The sequence below is a fragment of the Microdochium trichocladiopsis genome, assembly GCF_020744255.1.
Source record: "Microdochium trichocladiopsis strain MPI-CAGE-CH-0230 chromosome Unknown B0I36scaffold_1, whole genome shotgun sequence".
NCBI lineage: Eukaryota > Fungi > Ascomycota > Sordariomycetes > Xylariales > Microdochiaceae > Microdochium > Microdochium trichocladiopsis.
In genome coordinates, this window is record NW_025763544.1 from 5,155,363 (window position 1) to 5,170,666 (window position 15,304).

The 15,304-nt window shown below is 54.9% G+C and overlaps 4 protein-coding genes across 4 annotated transcripts; 1 reads left to right on the forward strand and 3 right to left on the reverse strand.

Moving 5' to 3' along the window:
• Positions 1 to 594: 594 nt before the first annotated feature.
• On the reverse strand, positions 595 to 6,316 carry B0I36DRAFT_233750 (nucleoporin subcomplex protein binding to Pom34-domain-containing protein; the record flags this gene model as incomplete). Its single annotated transcript, XM_046149253.1, has 4 exons — positions 595 to 1,980; positions 2,045 to 5,146; positions 5,212 to 6,157; positions 6,243 to 6,316. 4 exons carry the CDS (start codon positions 6,314 to 6,316, stop codon positions 595 to 597), a joined length of 5,508 nt encoding a protein of 1,835 aa, XP_046019307.1.
• A 713-nt stretch (positions 6,317 to 7,029) lies between these two features.
• On the forward strand, positions 7,030 to 9,763 carry B0I36DRAFT_312441 (indole-3-glycerol phosphate synthase-domain-containing protein). Its single transcript, XM_046152510.1, has one exon. It carries the CDS (start codon positions 7,192 to 7,194, stop codon positions 9,502 to 9,504), a length of 2,313 nt encoding a protein of 770 aa, XP_046019308.1. The 5' UTR covers positions 7,030 to 7,191; the 3' UTR covers positions 9,505 to 9,763.
• A 170-nt stretch (positions 9,764 to 9,933) lies between these two features.
• Positions 9,934 to 12,075, reverse strand: B0I36DRAFT_358441 (uncharacterized protein; the record flags this gene model as incomplete). Its single annotated transcript, XM_046157968.1, has 2 exons — positions 9,934 to 11,732; positions 11,829 to 12,075. The coding sequence occupies 2 exons, from the start codon at positions 12,073 to 12,075 to the stop codon at positions 9,934 to 9,936; spliced, it is 2,046 nt and encodes a 681-aa protein (XP_046019309.1).
• Positions 12,076 to 13,247: 1,172 nt separating this feature from the next.
• Positions 13,248 to 14,544, reverse strand: B0I36DRAFT_20922 (RanBP1 domain-containing protein). Its single transcript, XM_046148883.1, has 4 exons — positions 14,231 to 14,544; positions 13,857 to 14,115; positions 13,648 to 13,776; positions 13,248 to 13,581 (listed from the first exon to the last, which is right to left on the reverse strand). Exons 1-4 carry the CDS (start codon positions 14,435 to 14,437, stop codon positions 13,433 to 13,435), a joined length of 744 nt encoding a protein of 247 aa, XP_046019310.1. The 5' UTR covers positions 14,438 to 14,544; the 3' UTR covers positions 13,248 to 13,432.
• Between the last annotated feature and the right edge of the window lie 760 nt (positions 14,545 to 15,304).

Sequence of the window (15,304 nt, forward strand, 5' to 3'; positions counted from 1 at the left end):
GATATGTTGAAGGGGCCTGGGATCAGACGAGCCGAACCCCCCAGCGGCGGACATGGCTGACCACAAAGGAGAAAGAAAAGCTTGAGCGGCAACTCAAGGATTCACGGGGGGAGCTTCTTGCCCATGCTATCCGTTGCAGACCGCATCAGCTGGGAACCGGTGTTGGGCTGGCCAACGCGGCTAGCAGAGATTGTTGGGAATGGCACCCGCGATCTTGCTCGCCCGGATGAAATCATGCATGAAAATCTCGAAGGGGGAGGACAAAGGGATGTCCCCCGCCTCAATTGTACTATATTCACGTTGATAAGTCATCTATCCATCAGATACTCGGATAGGTCACTCTGTACAGATATGGATACCATGAAGAAAGTGGTTGCTGAACAGCGGTTTGAAAACTGCAACATAAACGCTGTTGTATCCCGTGTATCGCACTTACTCTCTATTCATAGTGCACTGTAATCCAGGTTGATTCTGCCTTTGCATGGCAGGACTTGTCCTCTATGCTCACAATTTGCGCCTCCAACTCCAAAGCCTTATATAAACACATTGCTGTCTCATGAATATGCCATGGCTACAGGCCACATCTCAGAGATCCTATTCTTCAAACTCCTCTGATAGTACAAGCTGGATGCCTTTCAGCTGGTTCAGGACCTTTTCTTCTAGAACGTTTGCCGGGAACTTTTCGGATTCTGGGCCGGGCGGCGGCGGGCGTCTGGGTGGCATCAATTTCCACTCCGCTTCTCTCGTTCCCAGGGCTACAAGCCTCTGTTTCAGCAGTGCAGGGCTGCTGAGCCAGAACTCGACGTTCTCTTGAGCGCCTGCAGCATCCCACTCGATGGCGGGTATGTCCCTCGAGTTGTTAGCCCGGTATATGCCGAGCACGCGAGCCATCAATGCCAAAGAGTGAACCTCTGAGACACCAATCAGCGTGATATGGACATGTGGGCTGTTCGACCCCTGAGTGCGATTTCCAACTGGGACCTCGAAACGATCAACGCTCGCTTTCATGAGGTTCGGGAACTGGTTGAGAACATATGCAACCTCCGGAGCGATGGTAGCCCCGAGTGAGGTGAGCAGATTCAGCAGAAGAGGCACCATGCCCTTGGCCCACATCCCGTAGCACCGTTGCGGGCCAATGCTATCCGCAAAGGGCGACACATTGGGTCGACGGAGGTAGCTGGCCATGTTCGCAGACGTCAAGTGGTTGAGAAGCCCATCACATGCAAGCTGCTCCGCAACTCTGGGCAACGCAGAGAGCTCAAGCAAAAACAGCAACGACAGCTCTCCGTACACTGGATCCCCGTCCTTGCCCAGTCGATCTGACCAGGAGTACAGAGAGACAGCAACGTGGACGGCATCATGAGCAGCCAAAATGTTGAGAATCTCAGTCTGAGATTGCTCGACGCCGGGAACACAGAGGCAAGCCTGCAGAATGGCCGTCAATAGCGCAACGTCGTCAGGTAGTATCGAGGTGTCGGAGTCATGAATAAAGGTAACCAGCGTTCTGAAACCCTTGGCGACAACGTTATCGATGATGCTCAGAATGGTTTGGACAATCATCGTGGCTGTTGCGTTTGCTTTCACTTTGCCGTTCGTCGAGGACTGCAGATCTGCTTTCAAGATCGAGTTCACTTGTGCTCGTAGAGTGACGTAGAGCAGCTTCAGCAACGTACGATAGGAAGTGATGTTGTCGCGGGCGTACGGCTCTTCCACGCTGCTTATCGTGCCCCAGAGCGTCGTGAGAAGCTGCGCAACATCGCCGGCCGATGGAGCAGTGTCAACAACTCGCTGCACCAGCATCAACGCAAGATTGACACGTGATTCAGCCAGTTGCTCAAAAAGTCCATCGTGGCTCTGGTTTTCCATGTTCGCCTCCAGGCACTGCTCTGCGACTTGAAGAGACTGCTTCTTCAGCGTGTTGTTACCGGGCAAGCAAGTGCTCAGCTCAAGTAGTAAGAATTCCCATGCGTGGTATAGAGACTAAATCGACATTAGAAGCTGTGTTTTAAAATCCATGAGTCTGCACTCAATGCGATCAACTTACGATTTGAGCGTCAACCAGAGACAGGTTTAAGTTGGCTTTGATCATCTCACTTCTAAATCCATTGTTGCGTGGTCCGACCCAGCCAGGATCAAACTTGAGCATACTATCGGCAAACTCGGTGGCATAGTAGAAGCTGTCGCCCAAGCGACGTGGTTCAAGCATAGTACGTTTGAAGCTTTCGAGCGTGGTTCCGGGGTATTGGATGTTGAAGTTCTTGGCAAACGTCGCTTGCAGAGACCTATTGTACCCCGACACCGCGACGCCATCTCTCAGATAGTAATCCAGGTCGTTAGTCAGTTGGGCGGCAAACTTTTCTGCGCCCCCGAGCTGGCGCAAATGGAAGAGTTGCATGGCGAAGATTTCCGCAGCATAGGCAGCAATCCGGGCCTCGTTGCATGCCTGCAGTGTGTTTGTTTTCGAGACCAGAACCGACGGCTTCAAGTCATGGACATATTGACGCAGCGCTGACAGGAAGTCATTATTCTCCTGTAAGGTAAAGATCGTGCGCGGCCAGAAGTTCTGCGCAGATGTGATGAAGTCGAGTATCGCGAGGGCCTCCTTGTTGTCAATCTTGGACACCATGGTGAGCCGTTTCAGTGCCGAATTAAGAACAGACCAAGAGCTCTGATTCATTGACTTTCCATCTCCATTGCGGGCCTCTCTGGGGGTCTTGCCTGTAAGCAAGCAATTGGCCATCCAGGGCTGTCTATTTCGGATGATTGTGGAGAAGAATTGCCAGATGGGTTGCACCTCCTCCACTTGGTCAAAAGGTCGGTCGAGCTCCGCTAGGAGTTGAAGAAATGCCTTGGAAGTGTGTGGCCCAAGATAACCTAGCAATGAGGGTGGCTCTCCGGAAGATTTGCCAGCGCTGACCACCAGAGATTCAAGAAGGGCAATGGCTTGCTGACGGAATCTGTCATGGACCGCGCAGACTCTCGCCACGAGCGGTGTCAAATTGAACAACTGGCTCTCGATCGTGGAGGCACGATCGAAGTAGTTCGAGACGCGGACGAGATTCGTCATGAGCTCCAGAACCGCGGACGTCTGTTTCTGATAAACCTCGGTGCGACTGAGATGGATGGTACCTTGTGCCGTCGAAGATGCCCCCACCAGCGTCGCGACCAGTGGCTGCAGTCTCAGACTGCCTGCCGAAGGGGTCAAGAAGCTGTCGATGATGTACCGAGCTGACTTTACCAGAGCTGCCGTGGTTGTTTTCTTGCTAGCCACATCGCCCATGCTGAACGTATATAGAACAGATTTGTTCATGATGGGGACGAGATCAGCCAGCAGCTCAGATCGGCCCATTTCAGTGGGGAATCTCCAGGTTGAAGAGCTTTCCAGGATGTCGACAGTAGCTTGCGCAATGGCCACAGAGACCTGTTCGATAATCCTGTCGGACACTCCGATCCAAACATCTTCACTGGATTTCTGGCGGGGCTTTGACTTCGGTATTGTTTTCCGGCGAACCGAGCTTGTCATGGCCACATCCGAGAGGCTGCTAAACAGTCGTGTAGCAGAGGTCAGCAGCTCGAATTGAGCGTCTGACAGGTCCAGGTTCCCGACGAGACGCGAAAGCCGCCCGCCACGAGACTCATTGCTCAACAGCTGGCATTTGGCCATGTAAGACCACGTACGGCCTGGGCAGAGTGGCAGGACTGCGTGAGTGAACTGGACGCTAGCTGCAATGATGGCAACAGTCTCAGGCGTAGGTTCATCTTCCAAATAAGTGTCCATCATGTTCCAAACGATGGAGATCAGATCTTTGTTGTGCGGAAGCGCCTGACCAGCCTCGTCGAGGATGTGGAGCGCTTCGTCAAAGCGCTCAGCCTGGGGATCGGCCTTCAGCACAGCACTTCTGATGAATGTGGCAAAGAATGAAATGACCTCGGCGATCTCGCCAAGATCTAGGTTGGCCAACACTGCCTTGTATGAAGCATTTGACTTCGCCTCCAGCCTTTTCGCCAGTAAGGCTAGAGTCGAGTGCTCGTAGTTCATGCGCACGATGCGGCCTTCGTCCACGACGAAGCATCCAAAAGTTCCAGCGGGGATGATGAACAGCTCTTCACCATTGCCAATGAGTTTGCGGTTCACATTTGGAGTGAAAAGAGGCAAGTCATCCAGGAACTCCAGCGAGTTGGTGTTTTCGTCCTCATTGGCAAGTTGATAGTCGACGAAAGAAGGCGGGAGCGTAAAAGTGATCGTTGGCGTTTTGAACAACAATTTTGTAAGCTCCTCAAATCTCGGGTCGGCGCCTGACGAGGGTAAAGAGAACAAGGCCCGCGAGAAGCTGAGAAACGGCGTGAATTCATATGGAAACCGCCCCAGAGCGGGGAAGAAGTATTGGCCGAGAAATTCGTCATCAGCAAGGGCTAACCGGGCGACATCTTGCTGCGGCAGCACGCTACCTGGTTCCAGAAGGTCCCAGTAACCAGAGCCGCCTGAGAGCACACTAATAGCGGCTTCGACCGAGTCTGACTGGTAACCGACATAGTCGTACGTTCTCTTCAACAACTCCATGAAGACTGCTCGAATCCGGGCGCCTACAGACACCGGAAGTATGGTCGACCTTCGCACGCTAAGGTGCGAGGACATAGCCGAGATGACGCCAAAGACTCCCATTCCATCGATTGCGACGGCTGCGAGGTTCTGCAGCTCGTTAGAATCGCGGTCAAGCCTATGACCAGCGAGGAAGTCATCGTAACTTCGTTTGTCGATCGTTGTGATGCTGCCTGCCGAGTTTCTGCGGCCACCACTGGGTATCATCTGTGTGTTCGAATCGTAGTTCTCAACGGCCTTCTGGTTCTGGATCGCATCCCGTTTCTCGACCCGCTCTTGGTAGGACGAAAACATTTTGTGCAGTATTGCCACCCAAGCGAACAATACTGGTGCAATATGAAGTGACCCTGGCTGCCCAGCACAGGCAAGGATGGCATCATGCGCGTCGCCAAGCGCGTTGGACGAGCCGATGAATTCCTGGTCAACGAGGATGTCCGCGTCGCCTTCGAATGCGGCCGACATTCTTGGGAGATTCAGGATTGCCACAGAGATGGCAGCAAGGAGGCATTGCAGTGGCAATATCAGATCAGTGATTGCATCAGCAAGCTGTGTTCAAGTCAGTCTCAGACAGCGATACAAGTACGAGGTATTGACGGAGTTGCAAAACTTACACCATTCACTTGATCCAGGACGCTAAACTGCCTGAGGCTCGAAAACCAAGCCTGAGCAAGCTCTGCGGGCACCAGGATCTCGCTGGATAGGTCTAGCAGTTGGAAGATGACAACCATGCGGTGCAGGGCTTCAGCCAAGGTGACGCTAATCCGTTGTATCGATACGTCATCTGACCAAAGCAGCTTGTCGTCAATGATTCTGTTGGCTGGTGTATCAACAAGGCTGGCGATATCGGGCAGCAAGTTGATGTATCGCAGCGCCAAAGCATGATAGGGTTTCGTGGGCGTATCAGCTGTGCCTTTCAACGAAGACTTGGGAGCCATTCCGTGGGCCTCCAACAAGCTCCTCCGCAATATCGTGGACGAAGGCGTCTCAATCGACGTTGGTAATCGTTGCTGAAGCATCAGCGTCAGGAGATAATCATTGACCGCGGCATAGTATCGCCGTTCGCTGAGATATGTGTCGTATATGCGCAGTCGTCTGTTGTCGGGCTTCTCGAAGATTGATTGAATCTCTGTCGCGCCCAGAGTGCTGGACACAGCGAACCCTGGAAGCACATTCGAAGGCTGGGCACCTAATGCTTCTTGAAGGTTTGCGACATCCTGCGTCGACAGAGGGCCGGTGAGCTGGCTTCTTGGACGCTGCTGGAATTCAACGACGACGATGCGCAGAGCAGCGACCTCGTTGATCTTGGCATTTTTGCTGAGCCAGAGCGCATCCTCCTTTATCGTGTCGATGTCGTACCGGCTGTTGGGGGTTGGGGGCACTTGGATGGCGGCAGTCTTCTTGACAAAGACGGCATTTTGCGACGTGGAGTCGAAAGCCGAGCCAGGCTTGGTAAAGAGAGAGAGGATGTAGGGGTCCGTGAGGAATCTGACGATGGCGCGACTCGACTGTCGGTGGCCGGTAGTATCGACCAGAGCTGAAGCGACAAGCTTCCACGAGCTATAGACGGGGGAAGTCGGCAATGGTTAGCTTGGCTCTGGCATCGTTGGACGACACAAGCTTTCATCTTGGGACAAGGACGTACAGAACGACTTGCTCGCCATTCAGGCACGGCTGGAGCGGTGGAAGATAGACGTCGTCCGACAGCGGCTCTGCCATGGCTGCTGTTGGGAAGGACCAACGGCGATGCGCATCAGACGGGCGACGCTAGACGGGCAGATGCGTGGGCGCGGCACCAGCGCAAGAATGCAGCGACGGTTTGCAGTGTGCGCGAAGCGACGAGCAAAAGGCGATTGGTGAATGAGGGCGCGCCTCAGAGCTCTCGAGCGAGGGTGAGGCCACTCGACGGCGTGAGCGTGTGGTTGTTTATTGAGGAGGGCTGGTCGTGTATTTACTTTCGAGAGATGGTCGCATCAGGTATTTTCTGCCTCCAAGCTAGGCGCGTTCAAGCTCCCCAGCCAGCGCACCCACCCCTGGCAGCTATTTGAGCTTGGCAAGCTGGGGCGCACCCGGTCAGCTCAGGGCTAACCTTAGAAGGTACCGGTAGCGGCACCTGCACGTACTAGGTCACTTGAGGTACCCTTCGAATTGGGGATAGGATTCAAGGCCACGAGGAACCCTTTCAATGTCTTGAGTTTGTTCTCAATCGATGCTTGCAACGTTCTCTGCGCCCAATACTTCGACGGGACACACGAGAATGACATGCCTACACGCACAAGTAGCATTGTACTCCGCTCCCCGTTGCTCGCGCGACTTGAAGACAGAGGTGCCTTCACCGCCTAATTTTTGGAGGATTCTGCCGGTCAAGCTTGCCTGCCGCCCCTCCGATTTCTGGAGGATCCCAAGCATGTGTCATCTGTCAGGCCGGCAGTGACGGAATATATCATTCATTTGAATGCCACATAGACCTCTCTGATCGCCCTGCCCAGAGCTGGCACCACTGTCTCTGCTCGACACAAAACACCGCCTCTTCTAGTTTGTCGAGTCGCCGCATTCCATTGGCCCTCTGCTGCAGCCCGCTAGAGAATTTCGCCATGGCGACTGAGAATCTGGTTGATCATTCCCCCCACCACCCGGACCCTGCACCCCCGGTGGCCACGGCATCCAACCTTGTCCTCATTGACAACTACGACTCCTTCACCTGGAACGTCTACCAGTATCTTGTCCTCGAGGGTGCCAAGGTCACCGTCTTTCGCAATGATCAGATCTCCCTCGAGGAGCTGATTGCGAAACAGCCTACCCAGCTGGTCATCAGCCCCGGTCCTGGCCATCCCGGCACCGACTCCGGCATCAGCAGAGATGCCATTAGGCATTTCGCCGGCAAGATCCCCATATTTGGGGTCTGCATGGGCCAGCAGTGTATCCTCGACGTCTACGGGGGCGACGTCTCCTTTGCCGGAGAAATCCTCCACGGCAAGACCTCGCCACTCACCCACGACTCCCGAGGTGTCTATGCAAACATGGCCCAGGGTCTCCCGGTAACGAGATATCACTCCCTGGCTGGCACGCACGTCACACTCCCCCAATCTCTCGAGGTGACGTCCTGGATTCCCAAGGCCGATGGCACCAAGGGTGTCATCATGGGCGTCCGTCACAAGGAATTCGTCATCGAGGGTGTCCAATTTCATCCCGAGAGCATCTTGTCCAAAGACGGCCGCATCATGATCAAGAACTTCCTGCACATGCAAGGCGGAACCTGGGCTGAGAACGAGCGCATCCAGAAGCTGTCTGCAGCCAAAGCACACAGAGATCCGGCTCAAGCTACCATACCCGTGCCTTCGAAGAAGCAAGGCAACATTCTTCAGCAAATTTACGACAGGAGGAAAGAGCTTGTCGCCGCGCAAAAACGGCTTCCGTCACAGCGCCCCGGAGACCTGCAAGCGGCATATGACCTGAACGCCGCGCCGCCCCAGATCTCATTCGTTGAGCGGCTGCGGCAAACACCTTTCAACTTGTCCCTGATGGCTGAGATCAAGCGCGGATCACCGTCAAAGGGCGTCTTCGCCCTCGACATTGACGCCCCAACGCAGGCAAAGAAATATGCTCTTGCTGGGGCTAGTGTCATTTCCGTCTTGACGGAGCCAGATTGGTTCAAGGGAAGCATTGAGGACCTCAAGGCAGTGCGCCAAGTCCTCCATGCCATGCCCAATAGACCAGCGATCCTGCGCAAGGAGTTCATCTTTGAGGAGTATCAGATCCTTGAGGCACGTCTTGCCGGTGCTGATAGCGTCCTCCTGATTGTGAAGATGCTCGATTTTGAGCTACTCACGCGATTGTACAAGTACTCCCAGTCGCTGGGAATGGAGCCCCTGGTGGAGGTGCAGAACGCCGAGGAGATGGATATCGCAGTCAAGCTAGGGTCCAAAGCCATTGGCGTCAACAACCGCAACCTTGAGACTTTCGACGTGGACCTCAACACGACGAGCAGGCTACGCAGCCTTGTGCCCAAGGAGACCGTCATTTGTGCTCTCAGCGGAATCAACACCCATGAGGATGTGATGGCGAACCACAAGGATGGCGTCAACGCCGTGCTCGTCGGCGAGGCCATTATGCGCGCGCCCGATGCGTCCGAGTTCATCCAGCAGCTATGTAGCGGCAAGGTGACCAAGGAAAAGTCGCCAGTCGATTCGCTCCTCGTCAAGATCTGCGGCACACGGACGCCCGAGGCCGCCCTCGTCGCGGCTGAAGCCGGCGCCGACCTTGTCGGCATCATCCTCGCTCCCGGCAGAAAGCGCACGGTTAGTGACGAGGCCGCGCAGGCCATTTCCAAGGCTGTCCACAGTTTCTCGCGGCCCGCGTCCGCAAACGGCAACCGCTTCCCGGCCAACAACATTGCGCGAGACTTCTTCGCCTCCGCGACGCAGAAGATCACGGCAGTCGGGCGCACGAGACCTCTGCTTGTCGGCGTGTTCCTGAACCAGCCCCTATCAGAGGTCCTCGAGCTGCAGCGCAAGTACAATCTCGACATTGTGCAGCTCCACGGCAGTGAGCCCATCGAGTGGGCCAGCCTGATCCCCGTCCCCGTCATCCGGCGCTTCACGGCAGGCGCGCCGGGAGTCGGCGCCAGAGGCTACCACGTTGTGCCGCTCTTCGACCCCGGTGCCGGGTCCGGGCAGCTACTGGACGCAGTGGATGTCAAAGCTACTCTTGCCAAGGATCCGGAGCTGCGTCTGTTGCTTGCAGGCGGCTTAGACCCCGCCAACCTGTCCGAAGTTGTCAAGAACGTGGGTGCTGACGCGGAGCGGGTCATCGGCGTAGATGTTAGCAGCGGTGTTGAGGATAGCAACGGCGAGCAGAGCCTGGACAGGATACGGGAGTTCGTTTCCGTCGCGAAGGGCCTGCGGTAATCATTCCTAGCTGTTGACAATAAGAAACTTTATGTGGGAGTAACGACGGATGATTGCGAGGGTGACGTTTGATGTGGTTATGAGAGTTCAACGACTGCTTTCAGGTGCTCGCCTGTATCTATCTGCAATGCTTTGAAGAAAGTACTGTCATCGAGAATCCGATGTCCTCATCTCGCAGGTAGTGATTGTTATACAGTACAAGGCCTCAAAGTTGGCAGTCTCGTATCACATAGTCATATTGCGAGGGACTTTAAAACATTTTTGGTCAATTGAGTGCAACGCGCAGGTTAAAATCCCTTTCAAAGGTGGTATCTCAGAAATCGTGACAAAAAGCACACCGTCGTGGGCAATTAAGCTGCCCCATGGACTCGAGACTGCTGAGATGGCCGAGGTGAGCCAGCCAGAACTTCAGCCTCATAGAGTGGAAGCCTACCGCCACCCTCTCCCGCCGCCACGGCTTCCTGTAGTAGCTTTGTTCCTTGCGTCCTCAAGGGTCTTCTTGAATCCGTTGTATAGCGTACCGATAATTTTGCGTTCCTGCCAGTCGTCCACGATGCTATTGGCCAGCTTACGCCGCTTTTTAGACTTCATCTTTTCGCGCTCTGCCAGCTTCTTGGGCTTGTTCCAACCCTCGTCGTCGAGCCTCTCCTCGACGTCTCTCTTGAGCTGATGCTTCCAGTGCATTAGCTCGTGGGCTGATTCGGCGTTGCTACAGCATACGGCGCCAACATGCCACTGTTTTGTGATCGGCGCCAAAGGCATGCCCTGAGAATCGACGGAACGCTTGTCTTCGTCCTCGTCTTCGCCATCGCCTTCGTCGTCGTTGCTCTCAGAGTCCTCAGAATCTGAGTCGGATTCGATATCATCGAGCGTCTCTTTGTTATAGGGACTGCCGTCAAAGACGATCTTCCATGTGGCGGGGTGGCCACTCCGGCCGCAGGCTTCGCAGTTGTCATACAGAGCACCGCTCATCCCCACTTCGTATGCCTCCATCTTGGGGCGTCCCCTGAGGGATCTGTAGAATTCGGACTTCCAGGCTGACGAGGCGAACTTTGAATTCGCGAGGCCACGGAATTCGTCATTTAGCTTACGCCAGGCGTTGACATAGACGGCGTCCTGCCGGCGCTTGAAGGCTGGGTCGATCTTGTTATGAACCAGCCACTCTACCACAAAGGGGAATTGGTCCTTGAGAGGCAAATGTGCGGCGGAGGTGAATTCGAGGGGAATCTCGACAGGCGCACCAAGAGGCGTATCGTCGTCGTCCTCGACAACAAAGTCGTCCAAATCCTCGCTCCCTTCTGAATCACGCGCCTTTTGGCTCTTTCGCGGGGAGCTCTTCGACTTTGACTTCTTCCGGGAGCGCTTCGTATTTTCCACCTGTGGCTCTTCTTCGTCTTCCTCCACATCGTCATCGAATTCCTTGAGCACCTGTAGGTCATCGTCCGAGTCGGTATCGTACATGCCGCGCTTAGCTTCGTCGTCGCCGTCGTCGGACTCCGAGTCGGTCAGCTGCGTGATCTTCTCTCCTGCCCTACGCCGCCGAAGAAGCTCTATTTTTTTCTGCTTCTCGGTCCTATGTCCTCTGACGCGTTTCGTAGGTGAGGATGGAAGCTGAGATGATCTGACTAGTCTCCCCTTTGGAGGTTTACGGCCCGTAGAGTCTACGTCTTGCTCGTCGTTGTCGTCGTCGTCGTCATCGTCGTCGTTATCCTCGCTTTCAATGATTGTGACGACGCGTGGCGTGGATGCTGGCCCAAGCCTCCTCCGTTTGGCCGGCGAGACGTCCTCGTCGTCCTCGGAATCATCCAGGTCGGCCATGACTGGTCGTCGACGTCTGACGACCGAGCTCGGCGGCAGCACGGGCTCATCGTCGTCGTCCCCGTCGTCGAGAACGGTCCTTCCCAATCGCGTAGTTACTGATTGCGAAGACCGAGGAGCTTTAGACGCCGACGTCGGCAGAGGCCTGTTGTCACTATCATCATCATCATCGTCGTCGTCGTCGTCGTCGTCGACAATGATCTGGGGCTTTTGCTGACTTCCCAAGGCTGTGGCGGGTGGGAGCCCATCCTCGCTTACAGAATCGTCATTGGACTCGCCATCGCCAGCAGGGATGATGGCGACTTCCTCAACAGCAAACTCGTCTGACGAGTCCGACATGATGGCTCGTGACCTCCTGGGCGTGCCCGAAAGAGGTTTCGGTCTGGTCATTGTCTGAATTTGAGATTGCTCTGAGGAGGACAAAGTCAGCACTTTTTTTTTTTGAATGTACAGAGTGAAATCGCGCCAGCCCTATTATGCCGGTGACGGCGGGAAGGGTGACATACCTAGCCGCCGCTCCTTCTTCCGCTCCTTCTCCTTGACCAGCAGGCGGGGTTTTGTTCGTACACGCACCGCGCGTTGGCTGTACCGGACGTTTGCCGGAGAAAAGTTGCCCTTGCGCTCATTTGGTGCTGCTGATGCTGCTGCTGCCTGGCGCTCGTCCTCGTCGCCGTCGTGATGCTTCCCACTGCTGTTGCTGGGGGCAACCACCGGCTCAAAGGTCAGGTGCGTCTGCCGTTTCCTCTTCCCCATGTTGAGAGGTGAGCTCCTGGTGATCAGAACTGATCCCTGGACTGACACTCGTGGAGCCCGACTTGGTGACCTCTCGTCGCAGCTCGACCCTCTCTTCAGAGACCTGCTACGAGGCGACAAACAAATAACCCGGCAAGGACCGAGAATTACGCCGCTCTTTAGAATGCAACGCCCCCGTCGCTCAATATGAAATATCTCCTCGTCTCCGCCAAAATGTGCAAGCGCTGGGGCCAGCCTTTGTCTTCACACCTGCCGAGATTCGGGCGACCCGAGAGGCTTTTTCTCTCCCTTGCCTGGCTTGGTGTTCGTTCCGTTTGGTGCAAAAACCCTCAGGCGAACAGGAAGAAGAAGAGGAAAAACAATAGTCCGCACAAAGGGCGAGAAATCTTGCTTTCGCCACGCAGAGGAACAAGAAACTCGGCGAATCTGCGACTGTACGCCAACCTGCACAAGGTCACAACTGCCGTTTCTTGCTTTCCCTGTGTCGTAACTTGCCAAAAAAATCGTCATGTGCTGCCTAAGCGCAAGATCTCGGGGCTGCTGCCAACGCGTCGCCGTGACGTGCAGGGCTCCGCATTGCGCTCAAAGGGTCGGACACGCTGTCACGTGACACCACTTAAATCCTAGATTTGCCAACTTTGCACGCAGCACAAGCACTGGGCTGGATTATTTGATAAATTTGGAATGTCATAAAATTGCTGATACTTGTCTAATGTGTTATAACCACATCCATTTAATATGCTGTTTGTTGCTTGTGGACCTCAGTTCGCTGAATTCAAGCTCGGAATGGCTTGGCCGTCGATCAATGTCCAGCTCACTCACATAGCTCCGCTCATCGTTGCATAAAACCAAATTAGCAGATGGGGGGGGAAGACTTTTGTATTTACTTATTTCTCGTTGTGTAGTGGCTAGTGGCGTGGGAAGGGCCAGGTGACATGTGATGCGAGGACGTCTTTGCAGAATTAAAGGGGGGGAATCTCGATGCATCGGATACTATCTAAAGGTGTGTGGGTGTGGGTGTCGTACTTTGTACCGTCTTTTCCTCCTCCGAGCTTCTGTAGCTCATCCTTGTCATGCTCGTCCTATTCCTTCCATCGTCCCCGGGGAGAAAAGATATGCTACGTAAGAGGATAGGTGCCTTGGAACACCAAACTCTTGTTCAATCGCGCAGGTGCACTCAAGAGATGAATGCACCCGTGTGATTGCACCAGCAAATGCAGGTAATACCCCGGTATTAGAACTGGGTTCACCAGCTAAGCCAGAGAAGCAGCATGCTCCAGTCCACTTCTGCTCATATGTTGGCATCACATTCTGGCTGTAATGCACAACAAGATGTGAAGTATTGGCCACGCTCAATCTACGAGGAGGCAGCAGGCTCTTCAGCCTTGGTCTCCTCCTCCTTCTTCTCCTCGGTAGCCTCAGTGCTGGTAGCGGCGCTCTCCTTGTTGAAGAGAACCTCGTTGTCCCTCTGGGCCTGGATGAAGGCATCCTTGAAGAGGTTGGCGTCTAGGGGGAAAAGAAGTCAGTGGAAGGGTTCCAAACATCATGCCGTTCGGGACTACAGTGACATACTCTCAGGGTTGGCGAAGCGAATGGCAAAGGTGACAGCCTCGGGCTCACCCTCGCTGACATCAGCGGCAGCGTTCCAGACCCAGCTGCGGTCGGAGCCGACGTTGGGGGACAGCTTCATGTCGGGCACGACTAGCAGGAAGAAAAGGGGCAAACTGTCAGCAAGTTTCATTCTCACATTGACAAGAGACATGCAGGGAGGCTACACATACTGTAGTGGTTGGCGCAGACCTTGAGGGTCTTGTCGCGGCGCATGACAAGACGGGTCTTGCCGTTCTCCTTGTGCTTCAGCAGCCGGACGTCACCGGTGCCGCGCTCCTTCCACTCGCTCGACTCGCGGACAAACTTGAAGAGCTTGGCGCGCATCTTGAAGAGCTGCTCCTCGGACTCTTCGTTGGTCTTGGTCTCGACCTTCTCGGTGAGCTTGATGACGGGCTCGAAGTGGACATCCTCGGACTCGGGCGCCTCATCCTGCAGTTGCGCAAGAGGAAAATGTCAGTTGACTTGTGTCCTTTCAAAAGCCAGTGGTCACAGACAGCTTCTGGCGGGGAATTATCCGTGGAAACGGTAAACGGTTGATGCTGACCTCGTCGTCGCCCTTGGCGGCGGCAGCAGCATCACGCTGAGCCTTGGCGCTGCCAGAGTTGTCGCCACGGTCCTCCTCCTCGTCCTTCTTCTCCTTCTTGGCGCCGCCTCCGAACATGGAGAAGACGGAGGACGAAGTGACGGGCTTCTCCTCACCCTCGGCGGGCTTGACGGTCGCGTCGACCTTGGGCTCGGTGGTGTCGGTCATGATGGGCGGTTGTGTATGGTGTATTCTAGTGGTAAGGCGCTTTGGCTAGGATGCTGTTTACCAAGACTTGGATGTCAGTCTTCTGGGCTTGAAAGTGGTATAGGTGGTGTGAAGCTGGTGCAAAATGGTTCATAGACACTCCAAGCAGGGGGAAGCAAACAAAAGCTCGACAAAGAGAGGGGGCCGAGCGGACGGGTAGCGGTGCGTAGTGGCCTCAGCTAGTGAGGCCGAAAATCATCACCGCCCAAAGCTGCCCCACCTGGTGGGAAATTTGGGCGGCGGTTTTGGGGCGGCGGCGGGCGCATGAAGCGAGCGCGCAACGGGCGAGCGTGGTGGGTAGGGAGCTGAGGCAAAACCTACCTAGACTGCGTATGTGTGGTTGTGCTGTGTGTGTGGTTCACCAAGAACTCCAAAGGCAAATTGCGTGGAAGGTCTGGGATGTATCTGCAGCGGCGTTGGAGGGGAAAAGCTCGAACTGGTTTGCCCCTCTTCTGTGCCAGTTTGGGGCGGGCGGCCATCCCAAGCAGTCATCACATGTGCCACAGTGGAGCTGGTGGGCTGAACCCCTGGATGCTCCTGCCCGCCTGTTCGCAATAGGCACTTGCAGCGTCACTCGTCAAAGTCACCAGGCACCTTCTGGGCAGCCTGAAGAGTTCGCGACGTCTTCCCTGCGTGATATGACGGCTCTGACGACAACAACAACAACAACAACAAACATCTTTAGAGCAACTTGGCATGCAGCATGTGTTTTGTTCCTGTTACAATATTCCATTATGGCTGTCAATACTTGCAATCCCTGCCCTTGATGGCTGATGTTCTTCTCAGAATAGTCATATCACTCCTTGCGCCGTACCGAAACATAATATT

Bases quoted from the DNA above. Each gene is read 5' to 3' on its own strand.
- B0I36DRAFT_312441 (XM_046152510.1), top strand. From the start codon at position 7,192: ATGGCGACTGAGAATCTGGTTGATCATTCCCCCCACCACCCGGACCCT.
- B0I36DRAFT_20922 (XM_046148883.1), bottom strand. From the start codon at position 14,437: ATGACCGACACCACCGAGCCCAAGGTCGACGCGACCGTCAAGCCCGCC. The intron at 14,116-14,230 runs GTCAGCATCAAC...GCGCAACTGCAG, and splicing joins CCGCCAAGGGCGACGACGAG to GATGAGGCGCCCGAGTCCGA. The intron at 13,582-13,647 runs GTATGTCACTGT...TTTTCCCCCTAG, and splicing joins TCGCTTCGCCAACCCTGAGA to ACGCCAACCTCTTCAAGGAT.